Source organism: Lissotriton helveticus, chromosome 6 (assembly GCF_964261635.1).
Source record: "Lissotriton helveticus chromosome 6, aLisHel1.1, whole genome shotgun sequence".
In the NCBI taxonomy this organism is placed as follows: Eukaryota; Metazoa; Chordata; class Amphibia; order Caudata; family Salamandridae; genus Lissotriton; species Lissotriton helveticus.
This window is the reverse complement of record NC_136067.1, coordinates 1,925,940,668-1,925,959,972: the sequence shown is the minus strand read 5'-3', so window position 1 is coordinate 1,925,959,972 and position 19,305 is coordinate 1,925,940,668. Positions and strand designations below refer to the sequence as shown.

At 42.9% G+C, this 19,305-nt stretch overlaps 1 protein-coding gene across 1 annotated transcript in view; it reads left to right on the top strand.

Annotated features, from left to right (window-relative positions):
• EXTL3 (exostosin like glycosyltransferase 3) overlaps nt 1-19,305 on the top strand; it is a 211,876-nt gene that overhangs the window by 155,816 nt on the left and 36,755 nt on the right. The window contains exon 3 of the mRNA XM_078649902.1: nt 4,327-4,454. Within this exon, the coding sequence (XP_078506028.1) occupies nt 4,327-4,454 (128 nt within the window). The remainder of the gene's footprint in view (nt 1-4,326; nt 4,455-19,305) is intronic.

The following is a 19,305-nucleotide window of genomic DNA, read 5'->3' as shown; positions in this document are numbered from 1 at the left end:
CCATCCTTTGTTCTTGCCTGTCCATTCATTCATTCACCTTGTCCACCATTCATCCTTATGTCCTTGCCTCTACTTTTCCTTTGGCCCTCACTTTGCATCTTTTTCTCTCTCTCCATCCATCCATTGATCTGGTCTCCAAAAGTATCTCTTAGTCTTGATCTCAACACCAGTGCGTCTGCTATCCCCAGTTTCCCCATAAATCCCTGTCTCGCCACACATCACAAGTCATGATTGCCCCCCTCCTGTCTCCCTTCAGCCCATTCTTTGGCTCTGTTTTGCCACCCATATATTTAGCATATTCGTCCACCCATTCCTTGACCCTGGTTTCTCCATCGGTTGCTGGTCTTTCCATGCAGCCCTCGTCCCTCTGTCCAGTCCCACAACCTTCCCTTGCCCTTACCCTCGCTTGTCTCCATCCATGCCCCTCCATCCATTCCATTCCTTTACCCTGCACATGCCCCCATACCCCAACCGTTCTTCAGTCTCCAGCCTGTTATATTCCTGAGTGAGGCCCATGTAGCAAAGCAACTTATTTCTTACATTGTCCTCACAATAACAGTTCAGCCGTGAACTTTTGCACATATTTGCGTGCACAACCATGTTGGATTAGTTTCTGTGAAACTAATCTTGTTTACACATCTCGCTTCGCATATCATTATCACAATGCCCTGAACATCATGTACAAGGTCTCTTTTCACTCTATGTACAAATGTCATCTCTGTCTTTATCCACCGGGCGTCAGGGCTATCTACATATTCATAACATCACTAATGTATACGCACATCGCAAGGCTCATTTCTATTATAAAAGATGAGCATCCTGATAGATTAGGAAAGGAGGGGCTTCAGCTGACACTGAGGGTCCCAGCCTACTGAGGCTTCACCACATCTCGTGAGGGGTGTCCAGTTTGTAACCAAGACGGAGACCTTCATTCTCTCCCATCAGGTAATGGGGTTGGATCGTCGCTTGGAGGGGATTCTTGACTCCACACCTACACACACTCTATGTACACTTAGAGTAGGGTTCGCATCGTAGGAATAGGCTCGATTACTGCCTTATTTTATTTGCCTACATATATACATTGTTTACCACCATGTTAGAACTATATCTACTATTCACGCTTTTGTTGCTCGTAATCACTTTTATTTGCTTCCGTCTATTAATCATTGCAGCACACGTATTTTATACAACAATAACATTGGTTCAATAAACTTATTGAAAACGTCCCAATGTGTATTTTCTGTATATTTCTCTGAGAATAAGTAAGCAGAAGTGACTCAGCGAAAGTTTCTGTACTGTTTCCATGATCCCCGAGGGGTCAGAGTAGTCTTGTCCCTGGGTTCCAGAAACCTTTTGCTCTCTGGTAAGGTTAAGGGGGCTTACGGTGCCACAAGCGACATATCCTGCAGGGGTGTCCGGAATCCGTCTTGACACCAAGCCCCTAGTTTATGTTGTCCCACAAATGCGCAGATCCTACGGATTAGTAGCATTTCCCCTTTTCCCTCCACCCACCCCTGGGCATGGTATTTTGAGACAATCCACATTTTAAATTACAGACAGAGTTGATTTTATTGCCAAGTTTAAGAGACTTGCACAGTAATGTCTGATATACTTTGACAAGAAGTCATTTGATTTAAATTCCCTGAAGGAAAGCATGTTAAGCTCCCAAGATAGCACAAGTGGGTAATGTCGTAGTTGCAGTGATCAGCATGTAGTCTGCAGGTCATGTTAACATCTTGTCAAGGCTGGCCTGGCTAAGTGTTTCATCTTTCTGAGGTAGATCAAGGGAGCCGGAACTATGGACCGTAAAAAAATCTATCTGCTTGAATTGCGAAATAGTGATCAGAGGGAGAAAGCAGTGCTATAAAAGTACCAGCAAGAGTGAAATAAAGGGCCAGGGAGTGTAGATTGTTGGATGAAACAGGGTTGAGATGGAATCAAGACTATGCAGCTTTGTTTTTTTTCTCAACCCTTACATTCAGCATTGCCGCTGGCAAGCTTCTGAGAGCAACTTTTTGTACCAGTACGTATTCTTTTACACATTAACCACTGCTCCAACTCAGTTGTACACCTAGACGCCCTTCCCAACACCCACACTTTATATTATAGAGACAGTCCATATATGTGCTTTCTGTTGGTGCTCTAGAGATCTGGGGCCATATTACGCATTATTCCCCCCAGAGTGCAACTATCATGCACCCTTGTTGTTGTGCCCTCTGGTCACTATGGTATTACGGAAAGGGCCACAGAGGCTTGTTATGACTCTTCTGTAATACTGATAACCCTGTGCACGTGTAACAGCAGCGCGTGAGGCCACCATGCAAATGAGAGAATCCCTTTGACTCTGCATTCGCACTGTACTATGGACGTTGACGCAGGGGCAAGCATGCCCTTGGAGGCGCTCTGATAGTGTGCCACAAAAAGGTGGGGTGCTGTCAGTGTACTCCCTTGAGGGCAACCCTCTGGGGGGGCAAATGGGGGCCCATGGACCCCTCCAGATATCCCCTACAGGTGGATGCTCTCACTCACTGCACCCATCTGCTGAAAAAGGTAGAATTACTACAAAACCATCCCGGCGTGCGTGTCTTCCTGAAACCGACACTTTGCATTGACGATGAGCGTAGAAACTGAACACTGCTGTACAGCCAGCAGGGTGGCTTCGGGGGCGCTGAGGACTCTGGAGATGCATTATGCATCAATGTGCAACTCTTACGTTTTTTTTTTTAGCTATAATGTAGGCTTGGTTACAGTTTGGTACGTTCTTTTGTCACCTCTATGCCACCCTCATGTTACTAGCTCAATGCCACTTGTGTGCCATGCCCTGTTTCTGGTCTTCCTTAAGGGTAAAGGGAAAAGCAAGGAGGGCTCAAAACCAGAATAATCTCAAAGCAGTTTGAGTCTTTAATTTCTTAAATATCTCCATTGTTTGGCATTATTCTACGAATCGTTGATTTTTTGCAAAAAATACATCTTCCTTCACTAGGCGATAATAAAGTGTTTTGTCTCTTTAATGATATTTAATACATTAATTTGGCATCATTATTTTCCTGAATAGTTCTTTGGTCACTACATTTTTCTTCAAATTGACAATCCTTTGACTGCAGCATATTTTCGCATTGTGTCTACTATTATTCTTAAAGAAACCTATGTCGAACTGAGGCAATGCTAATTTGGCTTGGGTGTTGAGTGAAAGAGTTCTGACTTTTTTTGCTTGTAGTTTCCCATTGGTGTTATCAACCATGAAATGACTGTACTACAAGTTATTGATAAACTTTAAGTTATGAATGTAAGGTAAAGTCATAGATCCAGGCACTTTGACAGACAGAAATGAAACTGTCTGAAGAAGAACCATTCATGTTGGATTATGGGGAATATAGGTCTGTGGTTTTTAGAATGAAGACGGACAAGCAGAAGAAGCTTAAGTGGGGAAGGAAGGCAAGTGTGAGTTGTCTATGTGGAGTAATACCTGGAGGAGATTCGTAGTTTGCAGGCCTCAGAGCTAACGGTGGAAAGAGAAAGCATATGTCAGTAAAGAAGGTTTCCAGGAGTTAAAATAAACTGTTACTAGTGGGTACGTTTTAGCTTTGCATGGCAATGTAGGAAACAGATGGTTCAAATGTTTAGTTGGTCGAACAATAGGAAGGTGAGCGATAATGTAGCCAAGAGAGGAGAAGCGTAGAGATGAGGGCTGTGGTTTAGTGAAGTTAACCAGGAGGAGGAGAAATTGTGAGGAAGGGACTTGTTGCAGATATGGGTGAGTGAAAGGATCATCACATTTGTCTGTTGGAGACAAGAGGGTTGGGAAGGAAACAGTAATGTGTCCTTGAAATAGTTGAGAAGTAGACTCAACACTTGAAGGTATTGAAATTAAACATTTCGGAAAGTTTGGGGAGGTGGAGGAATTGAGCTTACTAAGGAGTGGGCTAGCAGTTTGTGTGGCACACAGACTAGGCGGCCAGGGATGTCAAACGGATATAGTCAAGGACAGTATTGAGTGTTCAGTAGCAAAGGTGGAGGCTAGAAAATCCAACTGTGGGGAAAGATGTGGAGGGCTTCAAATCCATTCTCCACCACCCTCTGGATTTTCACACCTGTATATAGATATTCTAGACCTGAATACAAAAAGAAACCTGAGGAATCATTCATGTGTGAGGGTGTTCCGTTGCAGGTAATCCCTGCATATGAGTCTTGGCTGGACCAGCATGTCTTGGAAGGCCCACCCACCTTGGACCAAAGCTATCAACAGTTTAAATAAGTTGCTTTCTCTGTGCTGTGATAAATGTATTTGAATTTCAGACTAATTTTTAAACCATTGTTCTTGCTTAGGTTGTCCGCACAGAAAAGAACAGCTTGAATAACCGCTTTCTACCATGGGATGAGATTGAAACGGAAGCAATTCTTTCCATCGATGATGACGCCCATCTTCGCCACGATGAGATCATGTTTGGTTTCCGGTGAGTAGCCTAGAATGAACTGCATTTATCTGAAAAACAAATGTCGTCTGCAGGCGGCTTAAGTGTAAATAGCTATGAAACGACTGAGAATCTGCTTGCTATGATGCAAATAATGCTTATAGATAGGAAAACCGTATTCCTTGGTAAGTTTCTCAAGTGACTATCGCTCTGCAGCCTAGTCTGCCAGGTGGTGTCCTCTACTCCGCTTCAAGAAGTTTGTAGGTCACTACCATGCAGTCCAACACCACGCAGCCCAACACCACGCAGGACACTTACAGTGAGTACACTTCCCATTCATTCACATTCACTGCAGCGACATATATCACTACAGAGTATACCACGGCGATGCATTAAAACAATCTAACACTCAATGCATTTATTCAAATGCACTAACGGATATAAATCAATATAGGCGTACTGGTCACACCCACCTACAGCATCGGTGCAAGTCCCGTCAAATATATACAAAGTGCGCCTGTCTCAAGATTCATCGAAACTTGGTTTGCCGAAAGCGATTTCCGCCTAAATGCATTACCAGAGATAAAGGAGCAACATGTTATTCCAGTGCCTTTTTTCTTTGAATCTTGGGAAAGGCTCACTTTGTGTGTGTTTGTGTCGCTCTTTCCCCAAAGATGTATGTATGCAGATTTTGGTCTACACTGAATACCACCGTGTGTGTGTATGTATTTTTTAAGTTGTAGTTTTTATGTTGTAGTTTAATCCCTCATAGCCATCTCTAAAAACATTTACTACCCCTTACTCATCCATGAACCCCCAAAAAAACATTACTACCCTGTGGTATCTGAGTCATGGATGATGATGTCATGACTAAGGAGACCTTGGAATGATATGTTTGAAGGACTGGAATTTTGTGGGGTTGAGAGGGGCACTTGACCAAAGAAGCTGTTGAGAGTTTGCTTGTATTCTCTCTTTCTGCTGGAATAAACTAACTTCTCTTTCAACGATCCTGCTGTGGACTACTTCATTTCTGTCCTGCATGCGGAGATTCCTAAATACCCCTATGCCACACTCACCCCTCAAAACACTTTACTACCCCTTACAACTACTGTTCTCTTAAACCCAAAACCCATTACTACCCTTACCACTACCCATCCCTGAGCACCCCTTTGTTCTCCTTATTACTACCCATACTTGGACCCTTCAACACATTACCATGGCCTACTCACCCACTCGTAAACCCTTAATTGCAAATATATTGTGTAGTTGCCTACCTCAGTACATCTTACCACTTGGAATGGTGACTGCACTGTAGGGTCCCTCATACTGGATGCGTTGTAAAGGTGGGCCACGCTTCAAGACTGTCCCTTTGTTGGTTTTCCTGCAGTTGGGCTGTGACTTAACACCGTCTGCCTGTTACAATAAGCAGGCTAAGAAGTTAATGTCATGCAAAAGTTCCCCAGAATTCAAAGATGGAAAACTGACCTTTATAACAGCAAGATTACCTGTGTAGCTCACTCAGAATTTTATTATTTACCAATCACAGGCAGAACATTTTTACTGTTGCCAAAGTATTTTAACAGCAAGAATGTTTGCGTGGAAGCGTATACATAAATACTGAGCTACTTTCTCGGTACTCCGCCACCACCGATGCCTACTCATTGCGCGGAGTATGCCAGGTGGACCAGCACTCGCCCGCTTCCTACTTGCCAAAGTGTGAAGACTCCTCAAACCCTCTCCTTGACTTTGTTGTTTTGCAGTGTAAATGGAGAATGCCCTAATTGCAGTCTTCAAAGCTACTGTTTTCACCCTGAAATTGGAGCAGCTATGTTTGTAAAACTGAATGCCTTTTTGCAGACACTTAAGATTAGCTCTGACCTTACTGGAGGTGAGCAAAATCCTAGTGCATTTCAAAGAAGACATTTTCTTTTCATTCCTTCTAGTGAAGCAGAGTGAATAGTATATCTCAGAGACCATATTCATTATATTTGACTAAATTATACACCTCTACATAAAGTCTGCCTGGGCATTTGAAAACCATCACCACCCTGATAAACGCTGTGTTTTTGTTCCATTTTAGGCTACGCAGAGGGCATTCATACATAATATAAATACATATAAAACATATGTTCAAACATATGGGATAAATTAAGCTTCTAGTCCTGGGCAGTATTTCAAGTTCCCTATTTCTACCTCCTCATATCTCTAGCCAGACATCCTCTAGAGTTATGCAAATGAAAAATGTTTCTGTTATCCTGCACAACAACTGCTTAAAGACTTATTCCTTGGTGGATTTAGGGAGTACTCATTGTCCCAGTTAATGCGTTGACTCTTTCTTGATTTCCTATGGAGGTTTACCACCCCCACGGTTGGCCCAGACCGGCGCAGATGTGCAGTCACATTGTCACCATCTTTGGCATACATTTCTATATTTTTTATGTTTGTGTAGTGTGGCGTGCGGACTTCTGGGTGCTTGCCGGTCTGACCATGAGGCAGTGTGACTTACTCGATGTCCAAATAATGTTAAGCAAACAAATTCGAGACAGTCTGACATTGGTGTGTGATGATGTTTGCTAAACTGTTTTGACTTCCAACAATCACCTTCTGGGTTCTGAAATGTTTATTCTAGAAGCAAAGTTAGATTGTTAAAAAGAAGTGATACTCTATGGCCTGTTGCTTGTCTTTGTCCCTTGTTTAAGTATCATGGTGGCTGCCATCTGTTACACCACCTCATGTAGGAATTCTTTGCTTCATGCTGCCTACTAAAAGTAAAGTAAGTATTATTTCTGTTTCTGATCCCACCCACAACATTCCATGTGCCCTCTTCCTGCCTTATAACAGTCCCATCCATCTAATATACTTTAAGTAGCATTCTTCCAACCAGGTGCACCATAGTAGATCATCTTAATATAGTAAACCTGCTTCTGTACAAAATTGTGTTTCTCTTTGGTGGGCCAGACCTGCTACTGTATAGTTTTTTAGTTCTAGATTTAGTACAGACAATACCCACCCGGCCATGTCACTTGTACTTTACAGGTCAAAACAAGAAATAAAGTTAAGTCAATTTCAGTCAAAAGAAAACTAGAATACATGTAAGGAATACACTGTGCAAAATACTGAATGTTTAAGAACTTACAAGTATAGATGGGGCATTAGAAAATGTACAAACAATTTATAAACCTAGCTGAAAAGAAAGTTATAATACTTTTATTAAGTAAATGTGTTTTTTTTTTTTTAAATGAATGAGTAGTGAATAAATGTATTACATTTTTTTGCGGTGAGATTATTTTTGAAAAGATATAAAGAAGGAGCACAGTTTAATGCCTGTCGAGAGCATTCCGAATGTAAGGGACATTCATCACAGAACGAGTGGAGTAAATGGAGCTGGCTCTCTTTCTGAAGAGGTCGGTTTGGGTGGGCGGTTAAAGGCAAAGAACTGATTTAATTTTTAATATCCTAATATTTGATAGAGACTTCTAGCCTCACATTCCTCTATCTTAGAATTATCCCCAGGTGTCAGACTAGATCTAGACTAGAAATGTTCTAGCAGTACCCCTGCACACCAGCAGGGGTGCATTCTGCTCCATGCTGAAAGTGGCCTACGTGGTACCTATATTGGTGCCACCTTGGCGTGCTGACGTCAGTTCTTTCCTTTCCGTGTCAGATAGTGCAGATCCATGAAGAGCTACCCCACAGTCACTTTTTGACTGACATTTTTTAATGTTTTGTCAAATACTTTTTGTGTAAAATCCTTTCTCTGGTGTGACAAGGATGTCCCCTAAAGAAACCGGCTGGTTTTAAACAAAGCGGTACCTGTCAAAGACAGATGTCTGTGACAGACCCCCACTTGTTCACTCTATGGTCCTCAAGAAAGACCACGCCTCAAAGGCGTGCAAGGAGTACCTTGCGATGCACCCAAAGACGCTGAGGGAGCATCGGCACTCCAGGCTCCGCGCCTCTGCAGGGCCCCAATCGGGCTCTGCTCTGCGCTTCCCCCAAATGTGCCAGAGCAACCCGACCAACTATGTAAGTTCTATAAGGCCTTGCACCTCATTTTGGGCTGCCTGATCCCTCGGCAGTGCCTTTGGGGCCCATGTGTTCAGGAGGGGCAGCTAATGGATTCCGGTGGGTATGAATGTTATGCTTTTATTTGCGGTTGCCTGGACCAGCATTCCTTATTGAAGTCACGTGTTGTGACAAGATTTCTGAAAGGTTTACAACACATGCCACCCCCGCATCCACTGGCCATTCATCATGTCCCAGTGGTTACTTGAACCTGGTTCTCATTGTCCTGATATGCGCACCTTATGAGTAGTTATTCAACTTCCGTCTATGGTTATTAACAATAAAGAGTGCCTTTCTAGTGACTATTATATCGGCCAGGAGGGTCAGCGAGCTGCAGACACTATCGGTGCACCTGTCATACACTACTTTTTATCTTTAAAAACTGGTTCTCAGGACATGTGCCTCCTTCCTTCCGAAGGTTGTCACTCCCCGCCACTTGGCCAGGCGATCACCCTGCCTACTTTTTTTTTGCCCCGTCTCATCCTTCTAAGAAAGAGTAGTAACTCCACCATCTGGATCCAAAAATAGAATTGTTGTTCTACCTTGACCACATGAAAGAATTGCAGGTGGGTGACCAGGTCTTCGTAGGATACGTCAGGACCAAGAAAGAGAGGGCAGTGCAGAAGTAAACCATCTCCCGATGGATAGTCCTCTGCTAAATCATGTGCTACACATTGCCAAAAAGCAACCTCCTGATGGCTTGCGCACTCATTCTACCAGAGCTGGGACTACTGAATAGCTTATGAGTTCCAGTCCTAGAAATCTGTCAGGCTGCAACATGGGCTTCACTTCACACATTTACGAAGCACTACTGCCTGGACATTCTGGGCCGCGGGATTGGCATTCCTGGTCAGAGTTGGGTTCGCAGACCCTCCTGGGGAGGCATTGCTTGGGTATCTATTCTGAGGTAAAGTATCTTTGGCTAGAAGAATCTATCAGATGAACAAGTTACTTAACTTCGGTAACACCTTATCTGGTAGAGACTCTATCTAGGCGCAGATTCTTTACTGACTCTCCCCCCTCCCCCCCCCCTTTGCGACCTGGTTAAAGGATGAGGTGTCCCCTTACAAAGAGCCCTAGAAACTCATTACATTCCTCATAGTGGCTCCGCGCTCCTGGTGTGGAAATTTGCAAAAATGAACTAACGTCAGCCGCCGAGGTGGCGCCTACATAGGTACTGCAGCTGTCACTTCTGATGGAGACGACGCCCACACAGAGCTGAACTACACCAAACTACTGGCGCGCAGGGGTACTGTTCGAAAAATTCCAGATCCAGTCTGAGGCCTTGGGGTAATTCTAAGGTAAGGAATCTGCAGCTAGATGGAGTCTCTACCAGATAAGGCTTTACTGACAATAAATAATTGGTTTTCATCAGAAATATTTTGATTTTGTGAGCAAATAAAAGGGGGTGTTCATATGTAGTAGTTTGTACTTGATGCTAGCTGTCCTTAAGTAATTCCCGGTACCAGGGTTAACCTGTTGAGGGAGGGAAATGTTTTGGCGCTGGAGACAAGCCGAACTGCTGAACCAGACCCCATTTTACTGTCTCATAGGAAACGATCTGAAACATGAGTGCCTGCGTATGCATTTCACTCCTCACAGCAAAGCCCTTGGCACCTCACCCCGGCTTTCCTGGATTGTGCTTGGGTGACCGCGGGCCAGATCTCTCCGTATACGTGCAAACCTCTAATGAAAGCCTGCAGGTAGGTCAGAACGCAGTGTGCCCGACTCGCGCAGCGCCTCTCGGTTCAGCAGTCACGGTACACATAGGATCCTGAGCCATTATGCACATTTATATGCACTGCAGGCTCCTCCAATTATTTCCAGTATTCCTCAAAGCAGCACTGCTTCAATGAGCAGCTTTTCAAACTGGAAATGGAAATTGATTTGGTCCTTTCATGTCTCAGAGTGTCCTCATGCATTTTATCTCTGGCGGGTGTCTGTCAGTCTAGGAACCCAAGCGCCTTGGGAAGCGCTCCATGGTTCAGTAACAATGATTTAAAGCACGCTGCTTAACTTTTTGACTTCTGTGGACCCCCACAAAATCCTCTTGGTCAAAGCAGACTCAAAATAAAATAAAACAAAACCAAAGAAACAAGCATGCATCAAACACACACACACACATATTATGAAATATTTCTTTAATTCATCAAAAATTTTAAAAATCTAGATTTTAATGGGAAGATTGGGGCTTTTCAAAAATAGTTTTTTTCCGTTTTTTGTCTGTTTTTTGCTCTCAAATGCATCCTCCTTTTCTCTGAGGATACCGCTGCTTCAATTGAGGCTTTCAGTAGTCCATGTTAGCGTTTGCTGTACTTGCTCTGCACTCGCGAATCAATCTAAGGATGCCAACTTAAATTTTAGCCTTCAATTTCAAATTCCTTCAACTTTACAGAGCGTTTTAAAATTTTCAATTTTGCTTTTTATCTGTACCTTCTTTAATAATAATTAATTTTCTAAACAATCTCAAATCCCGAGTTCCGCAGACCACAGGTTCTGAACATAAATATGTAAACCTGCTGTTTTTATGTTCTTGCACATTGTTTCCCTGCTGCCACATGCCTCACTATAGAGACCTATGGGGTAATACAAACTTTAAACATTTAAGTAGAGAATGCGTTTTTCTTGGCCTAATACCAGCTCAACGCAAGTGTAAACATCTAATTGCAACAAAATACTTTTCTGTCTAGAAACTGGTTTGGTTCTGAAAAATCATAGTGGGCTGACTCAAGTTGAGATTAAATAAAAAGACTAGGTGTAGGCATGGCTGGGTATGCCGTCGGTGGTCAGCAATAGGCAAAATGGCGCTCTAACGTCTATCACAAGTACAAATCAGTTATGGCAGGTAATCTGGCACGGTGCATAAGGAAAACCACCAAATCCCCATGTGTGTGGCCAGCAGACCACTCTACTTTATATACAAATCCTCTGCACACGTTTAAAAGTAAATACATAAGGTTTCATAAAATATCATAATGACGCTCGTCTTTGTATTTTCAGATGTCTTTAATTCAAGACCGCAGCGACGAAACACATGTTGGCTACGACCGCTTAAGATCTTGAATTAAAGACATCTGAAAATACAAAGACAAGCATCATTGTGATATTTTATGAAACCTTATGTATTTACTTTTAAACGTGTGCAGAGGATTTGTATATACAGGCATGGCTGGGTGTCACTCAGGTGTGTGTGAGATGTTTTCATGCTGTTTGTTTTGTGGTTTCTATGTAATTAAAACAAAGAATCACACACTTGAATGGCATACTTACTGCAAAGGTATGATTAATTTTGTTCTGGCTTTAACTATGTTTTCACCAGCTCAGTATTTTGCAGTCATTTAAGTTCCTTACTGGTGTTTTTTTTTTTTGTTTAAAAAAAAAATATTTTATGAGGTTTTATAAAACAAAATCATAAAAAGCATACATACACAAAAAGACAGCCGGAGACTGCGAGCAATACTCCCTTCAACCAGCAAGTACACAGCCTTAGTGCCAACAACCCAGCAAGGGGCAGGCGGCGTATAGCACTCATTTCACATTAACCTTTTACCTATAGGCAGAATCTCCCAAGTCAGGTCTCTGCGTCCCAAGTTCACACTCTAGTCAACCTGAAAAGTTCCTTACTGTTATCACATCCGTGCAGGGTTAAAATCTGGTTGTGCTCCTTTGTAGATCCCCGAAATTTTCTCCTAATAGTTTGATGTGCATAAGAGTCAATAATTTTAAAGTACAAGGAACTGTGACTGGACTTTCACTATGTCAGACTCATTCCGTTAGAGCTCTATATGGCCGCGCATGCACGGACCAAAATGAGGGTGAAGGAACAAGAGGAATAAATTGAGAAAGAGGTGAACGGCTACTGAATATGGAGGTATCGATCCAGGGTTGGAGAAGACCTACCTGTGTAGAGGCTGGGGCTGTATACGGCCATACTGTTCATCAGTCAGTGGATGAACAGCAATCATCTTACGCTCAATCCGGATAAGACCGAGCTTGTTCTTACTGGAGGTATCATCAAGAATCCCTGGGGCCCTCATTTTTGGCCCAGGGAACTTGGCCAAGCTCCCTTTCCATCGTCCATGGCCAAAAGCTTAGGGGTCATTATCAGCCAGGACCTCACGATGAAGGCTCAGATCGGCTCAGTGATCTCTACCTGCTCTTTCCAACTTAGGAAAATAAAAAAGATCTGCAGGTTCCTCACCTTTGAAGCTCGAATCCAGGTGATTCTTGCTATGGTCATGTCCCATGTTGATTATGCTAATTCTCTTTACTATGGCATTCCCCTCTATCTTTCCAAACGTTTACAAATGGTTCAGAACCAGGCGGCTTGCTTGATTACTCATCACCCCTGACATTTCCACATTACCCCCCTCCTGAAACAACCTCACTGGCTACCTATAATCCAGCACTGCGCCTTTAAGGTTGGGTGCCTCATTTATAAGGCCCTTAAGGGGAAAAGTCCTACATTTGTGAATAAACTGATCCACAAGCATGCTCCCTCCCGTAACCTTCGTTCAACCCACAAACTATTGTTATCTCGCCTTCCTACAGATTAAAGCGCATTGGTGGGGCCAGGTTTGCTGTCCTGGCACCCATGTTCTGGAACTCTCTCCCTTCTGACATACGCTTTTGTCACACTCTTCTTAAATTCAGAAGCTGTCTCAAAACCTGGCTATTTCGCCAGGCCTTCTAATTATGCAGTCGAACTTGGGTTCTGAAGACATTGTAGCGCCAAGAAATCTCCTCGGTGTATGTGCGCTTTATAAATTTATTTTAATATAACATAACGGCTGGAGCTGGCGGTGGCTGCTTAACCACTTGGCTGCTAAGGGGTATGCATGTAGGGCCATTGACTTTCCATTGAAATCAATGGGCCCTACATGACGAGCTGGGCTCGTCATGAGCGTCGAAGGGGTTAAGGGCTGCAGTCAGAGGTAATATGGAGGGACGGCAGACTTGGGAATTCATGCACACGACCAGGCAAGAAGAGGCAGAAGGAAGCTCAACCAATCCTGGCACTCATTTCCAATAATAAAGTTGCGGGTGCAACCTGCACTGGGCAAAGCCAAACATCTGAGGCCCCAACACCGCTACTCCGAAAGGTGAGGAGCACTGAATAGTGGAACATCTTAGTCTTGGATCTGAGACCTAGCTGGCATATATAAAATATGATAAAAACGAAAAATGAACTAAGCAATAAAATAGGTGCCATGCATAATATTATTCAGACTGAGTTCCACAGAGAACAATTCTATAACTGGAACAGGTGACCTTCTTGGATAAATACTGGCACAGAACTCCTCAAAATATCAGCCATGACTGAGACTCCTCAAGAGACCAACCCCTAGTAATTTAGCTGCAAACAACTGCCATGTTCGGTGGAATTAGGCAATGAATGAGAACCAGATGCAATTTATCCCCTCTTTGAACCCAAAATAAAATCTTCATTTCAGAGGTAACATACGTCACCATGGTTAAGTCATAAAACAGGTGAAAGCAGCAAATAAGGTAACTGTACTGTATGCATATTCCTGCAAGAAACTCTTTACAGGAAGGCCGGCATAGACCACAGGACCTTTGGCAGTATGGTATGGTCAAATAAGGATGACAACCTACTAACGGAGGAAGAAGTCTGTGCCTGCTGTAAACAGCTATGTGAGGGATGAAAGAGACCTAAAACATTAATTGGAAGAAGTCCACAAGGGAACAGAGAAGGCGGTCAGTATATTAAGACAAGATGTGGATATTTTGGGCCAACAAATGCTAGAGCACAGTGGTTCTTTCATTAAAAGCCAAAACAACGGGAAAACCTAAGGAACTGGATTATCGACTTCAATGACTTTAGGCAAAATGGAAAGATTTGAAGATCTGCACCGGAATAGACAATGAAGGTGGGCTGAAACTGAAGGAGAAGGAATACATGAATGTATGAAACAGCTGTTTGTGCAAATACTGGACCTTAAAGAGAGTGAAGAAATTTAGATTAAAAGAGACCACAAAATTCATACAAGAAAACAAAAAATGAACGGCCATCACATGGATTTTGTCGCTAAAATGACTTACCGTAAAATACAACAAATCAACAGAGAAGCCAAGAAGAGAAGCCCCCTCAATTTTCAGAGCGACAGTGTTCTGCTGAACGATCTAGCATATACTACATTGTCCAAATGCAAACACTTCCTCCTACTAACAGCAGACCTAGAAAAGATGAGGCTTCTGTTCGAGGGAAGGCAGAGTTCTAAGCAACAATCTACAAGGCGAATTACTATTTTCAATGTTTAAGATCAATAAGTAAAATTTAGGGCTCTAATGTTTAACATCAGGAAATTGAATCCTCTGGCTAAGAGATTACATGTGTGACGAATGCAAAGCAGATGTAAAATATAACTGAAAAGAAGGAAGTCTAGAAGGTTTAAAACTAAGCACTATAACACTTAAGTGCACATCACTGGATATGATCTAAAACAAAAATGAGGAAGATCAAACCCAATCCACATTACAACCAGGGTGAACGTTCTGGAAACCCTAGTAGACTGGCAATATAAAATGGCTAAATATAGACAGATGTGTAAGTTCAGTCGGGCACATGGTAGATTCCTCCTTGACGCAACTGAGGAAACTTCAAGGTTTCTCAGATGGAATTTTAAAAACTAAGGTGACTTTAACCATAGAATTGATGGATATCTTGATAGGCTGGAATTGCTCTGCCAACCAACTAGAGCAATGTCAGTAGATGTGAGAGATACCTTATAGACTTGGGCTTGTTTGACAATTGGGGTCACCTACACCCAACAGCAGAAGTCTACGCTGTACTCACAAGTACATCGCTCTTATTCTAGAAATAGGCAAGTTTTTTGTATCAGCTGGACTTTTGCGACTAACCATAATAAATCATTGCAATTTCATATCATGCCCCTGTGGGATTCGAAAGAAAGGGCATAGACAAACCACCAGCAGTTTGAATGCCGCAAATAGTGCAGAGATGGCGCTGCCCATTAAAGAAAACCTATAGAATAGTGACTCGCTAAATACATCCTGTACGCTCTGGGATGTAGTGTAAGCAGTAATCTGAGGAAAACGTATTGCCTTGGCAGTAGCACACAAGACGAATAGCATAATAGTACTAGCTTAACTAGAAACATACCACAAAGAAGCTGAAAAAAACATAAAGCTACCAAAGCCGGTTGATACCTGAGATGTGTAAAGGCAATTAGAGGCCAATTAAATGCCCTGTTAGTGAACAAATCAGAACAGCCCTGCTTAGGTTGAAGTGGAACATTTGTGAATATGGTAACCAATCTTACATTTTATTTGCAATGACCTTACAAGCAAGAGGACATAGAGTAATGATTTTGAACTTTTCAAGATAAGACTGGAACAAAGTTTTTAGAAAATGACGAAAAAAATCATCTGAGAGCCAGAAGAGGGTGTGAACAGGATTTAACTTCCCCTAGTTGTCAGCAGAACATAGAATACAGCTTATTGAGCCTTTTACAGTGGAAGAGGTCTAGTTGGCTATTAGGAACATGAAATCCTTCAAATCACCTGACCCATGTGAATTCATATGGGAATGTAATTAGATGTTTGTGATTCAATTGACACCAGTTTTGACCTAGGTGTTTCAGTTCAAGGCTGATGGGGGTAGGGGAGGGTCTGAATCCATGAAATGCATTCATATAGATCGATCGCATTACTAAGCTTCGATGTTTAATTGATTTATGAAATTTCTAGCCAGTTGACTACACTGGTACTATCAGCTCTGATACACGAACACCAGTCGGGCTTCATCTGACACAGAAAATATTGGGATAACGGTTCACCTCATTGAAAAATCTACCACATAATCCATAATACTGCCTTTAGGTTCTGAAAAAGCCTTTTTAAAACAGGTGATGGAGAGATCCGTCTTCCGTGAACACTGGAGAATATTGGTAGTGGCACCCAAGAGCTAGGACTATGGCTAGCTGGATCTTCTCCGAACATTTTTGCATTAATGGGGGAACGAGACAGGGGAGCCCTTTGTCTTCTTTACTATTCGTTGCAGCCATAGACCCATTGGCTAATTTCTGCTCTATTTGACTTGTATGAGAACCACAATTTTACACTGATGGCAATTTGGAGAAGCCTCGGAATATAGAAATAATTCTTACAAGCCATAGGTCCGACTTATATGAGGGCTTTTTAGCACGAGAGAGGTTTAAAAAAGAAATACCATATGTGGTCAAGGAAAATTCTGTGAAGTATTTGGGGGTTCACATAACTGAGCAAATCTGTGATCTTCGTGGGGAAAATATATTACCACTGATTGAAAACATGAGACCTCTACTGGTGACCAATTCAATATATATCATGGTTAGGGAGGATAGCTGCAATAATGATGATGATTGTACATTTTCCAAGCGTTGCTAGTTGGCATTGGAAATTAGACCTTTCAGACGGCACCACATCTTTTGACAACATACGTATGGAAAAGGAACGTGAGAATCTCATAGATGGTATTCATGATGCCTAGAGACATGAGAGGCCTAGTGTTCTCTGACATGGGTCAGTGGGTCACAGTCATGCGACTAGTGCATGAGAGGAACCAGCCGCCTATGGTCATGTAGCCAGGATGGTGGCCTGTAGGAAAATAATGGATGTTTTCAAAGTTAGCCAGATCATTACGGCTGTACTCAAGCCTAATTACTAACTAGTATGGCACTAAAATATAGCATTCTACAGCTCTCACCAAAGAACAAATGAGGTATCTACCTCCTTAACCACTATCCATCACAATACAGAGTTCACACCAGCATTTGAAGGAACAGTATCTAAAAAAGCATTAGTAAAGCCGATAGGTTGTGCCGAATTGAGAGCTGTTGTCTTTGCCACGGTCTGCCATGTTGTACAGCAGCTTGGATGGTCAGCAAGTCGAAAAAGTTCGTGAAGTAGCAAAGAAGAGAGTTACATAGGGTGGAGTGAAGTGGCATTGTGTGGAGTGGCTTATAGTAGAGTGGCACAGATTAGATTGATGTAGAGTGACTTGGATTGGTGTAGGGTGATGTATAGTGGCATGGACTGAAGCAGTAGCAATGTGTGGAGTGGCATGGAGTGCCATGGAGTGGTGTACAGTAGAAAGGCATGGAGCGGCGTAGGGTGGGGTGTGGTGGCGTGGAGAAGAGTAGAGTGATGTAGAGCGGCACTGTGAGGCATAGAGCGTGTGGTTTAGAGTGGAGTGGGGTTGTGTACAGTAGGGTAGAGTAGTACAGTTGTGGGTGTAAGTAACTAAAACGTCAGTCAAGATGGCCGATAGGGTGAAGACGACATAAATTAGACATATGCCTGTGTTAAAAGTCGGAAATTACATTGCACATCTAGGAATAATACTGAAACACTTATATCGTAAAAATGAGTGCATTGCAAAAAGACCAGGAACAACACTTGTACTTGGTCCATTCACCGGGTGGAAACTAACACAAAGTGAAGGGAAGCCTACGGGAGCTCAGCAATCGAAAGATTACAAATGAGGGACAAAGAAAACGACTAATGGTATGCTGTCAGCGGGTTGTAAACCCACTGAATTGTAAACAATACGGCTTGCAGCACGGTGCAGGCGAGACCTACAAAAGAATATGTAGGAGAAAGCCTGATATTGCCCGACTTGTAGGTTTATCATACTTGCACTATTAGTTTCCATCTTTACTTCACCTGCTTTGTAAAAGTTCATAAGATACCGAATTAAGGAAATCCAAAGCTATTTGTGGGTCCATGTACAATATAAAAACACACAGAGCATTTTATTATGCGTTTTTAACTATAGCAAGCTTAATTTAATTTTAACATTGTAATCCGCACTATACGCCAGTAAATGTTCAGTAAAAATGACTACATTTAGGGAGGAAATCCTTTGTAGATAAAGGGAAGAGGTAAATCTATCCATAGAGGTTGCCTCGTTCAATCTTAACCTCTGTTATTATATATTCCCGTAGGATGTGAAGCATCGGGTAATGATTCTTAACCCGTAGTGGTGTGTAATATTGCTTTCTCTTAGGGTTGGATTACGATTGGTTCTTCTTTTCCCACCCAACAACCCTATTGGTCTTCATTTTGTGCTCCAGCCTGTGCATTTTGTCAAGCCAGGACTCCTACTGACTTGTGTCCGCTAATGAATCCCTGCTGAATAGACTGCAGGTGGTTCAGAACACAGCAGCCTGCCTGGCTGCCCACCAGACCCCCTTCCCGGCCACTGTTGTGGCAGCTTCACTGGCTTCCCATCCGTCAGAGAATCAAGTTTAAAATCTGCAGTCTAGTCCACAAAGCATTATATGGCAGAGGCCCGAACTACCTCGTGGGAAAACTTAAGCACTATCTTGTTGGCAGATCCCTTCCTTCAGGGGAAAAAGCTCTGCTTGTTATCCCCCGCTACAGAAAACTTCGAGTGGGGGGGCAAAGCTTTTGCATATCGTGCTCCAATGTACTGGAACACGTTGCCCGTTCAACTACGGAAGTGCACTAATCTCCTCCACTTTAGGAAACTTCTAAAGACAGAACTTTTCAGTAACTGACCGCTCTGGCTCTGCATATTCCGCTCTGTAGTGGGGAGATACCCCTCCGGGGGCGATTCCAGCACTTTACAAATTCCATCATCATCATAATCCTCACCTTGGGATAGCAGTTGGTAGTCAAAACCGCCTCCACCTACATGTTTCAAGAGCCTTGAGTCACCGGCTCTCTGTGGTGCACGTGACTCCTGTTTCCATTGGGCCGAACCCTTATTCATTCGCCTATGGCGTTTAGTATAGCACATAGTGTCCTGCCGGTGCCATATTTTTGTTGGCTGCTCTTAAGC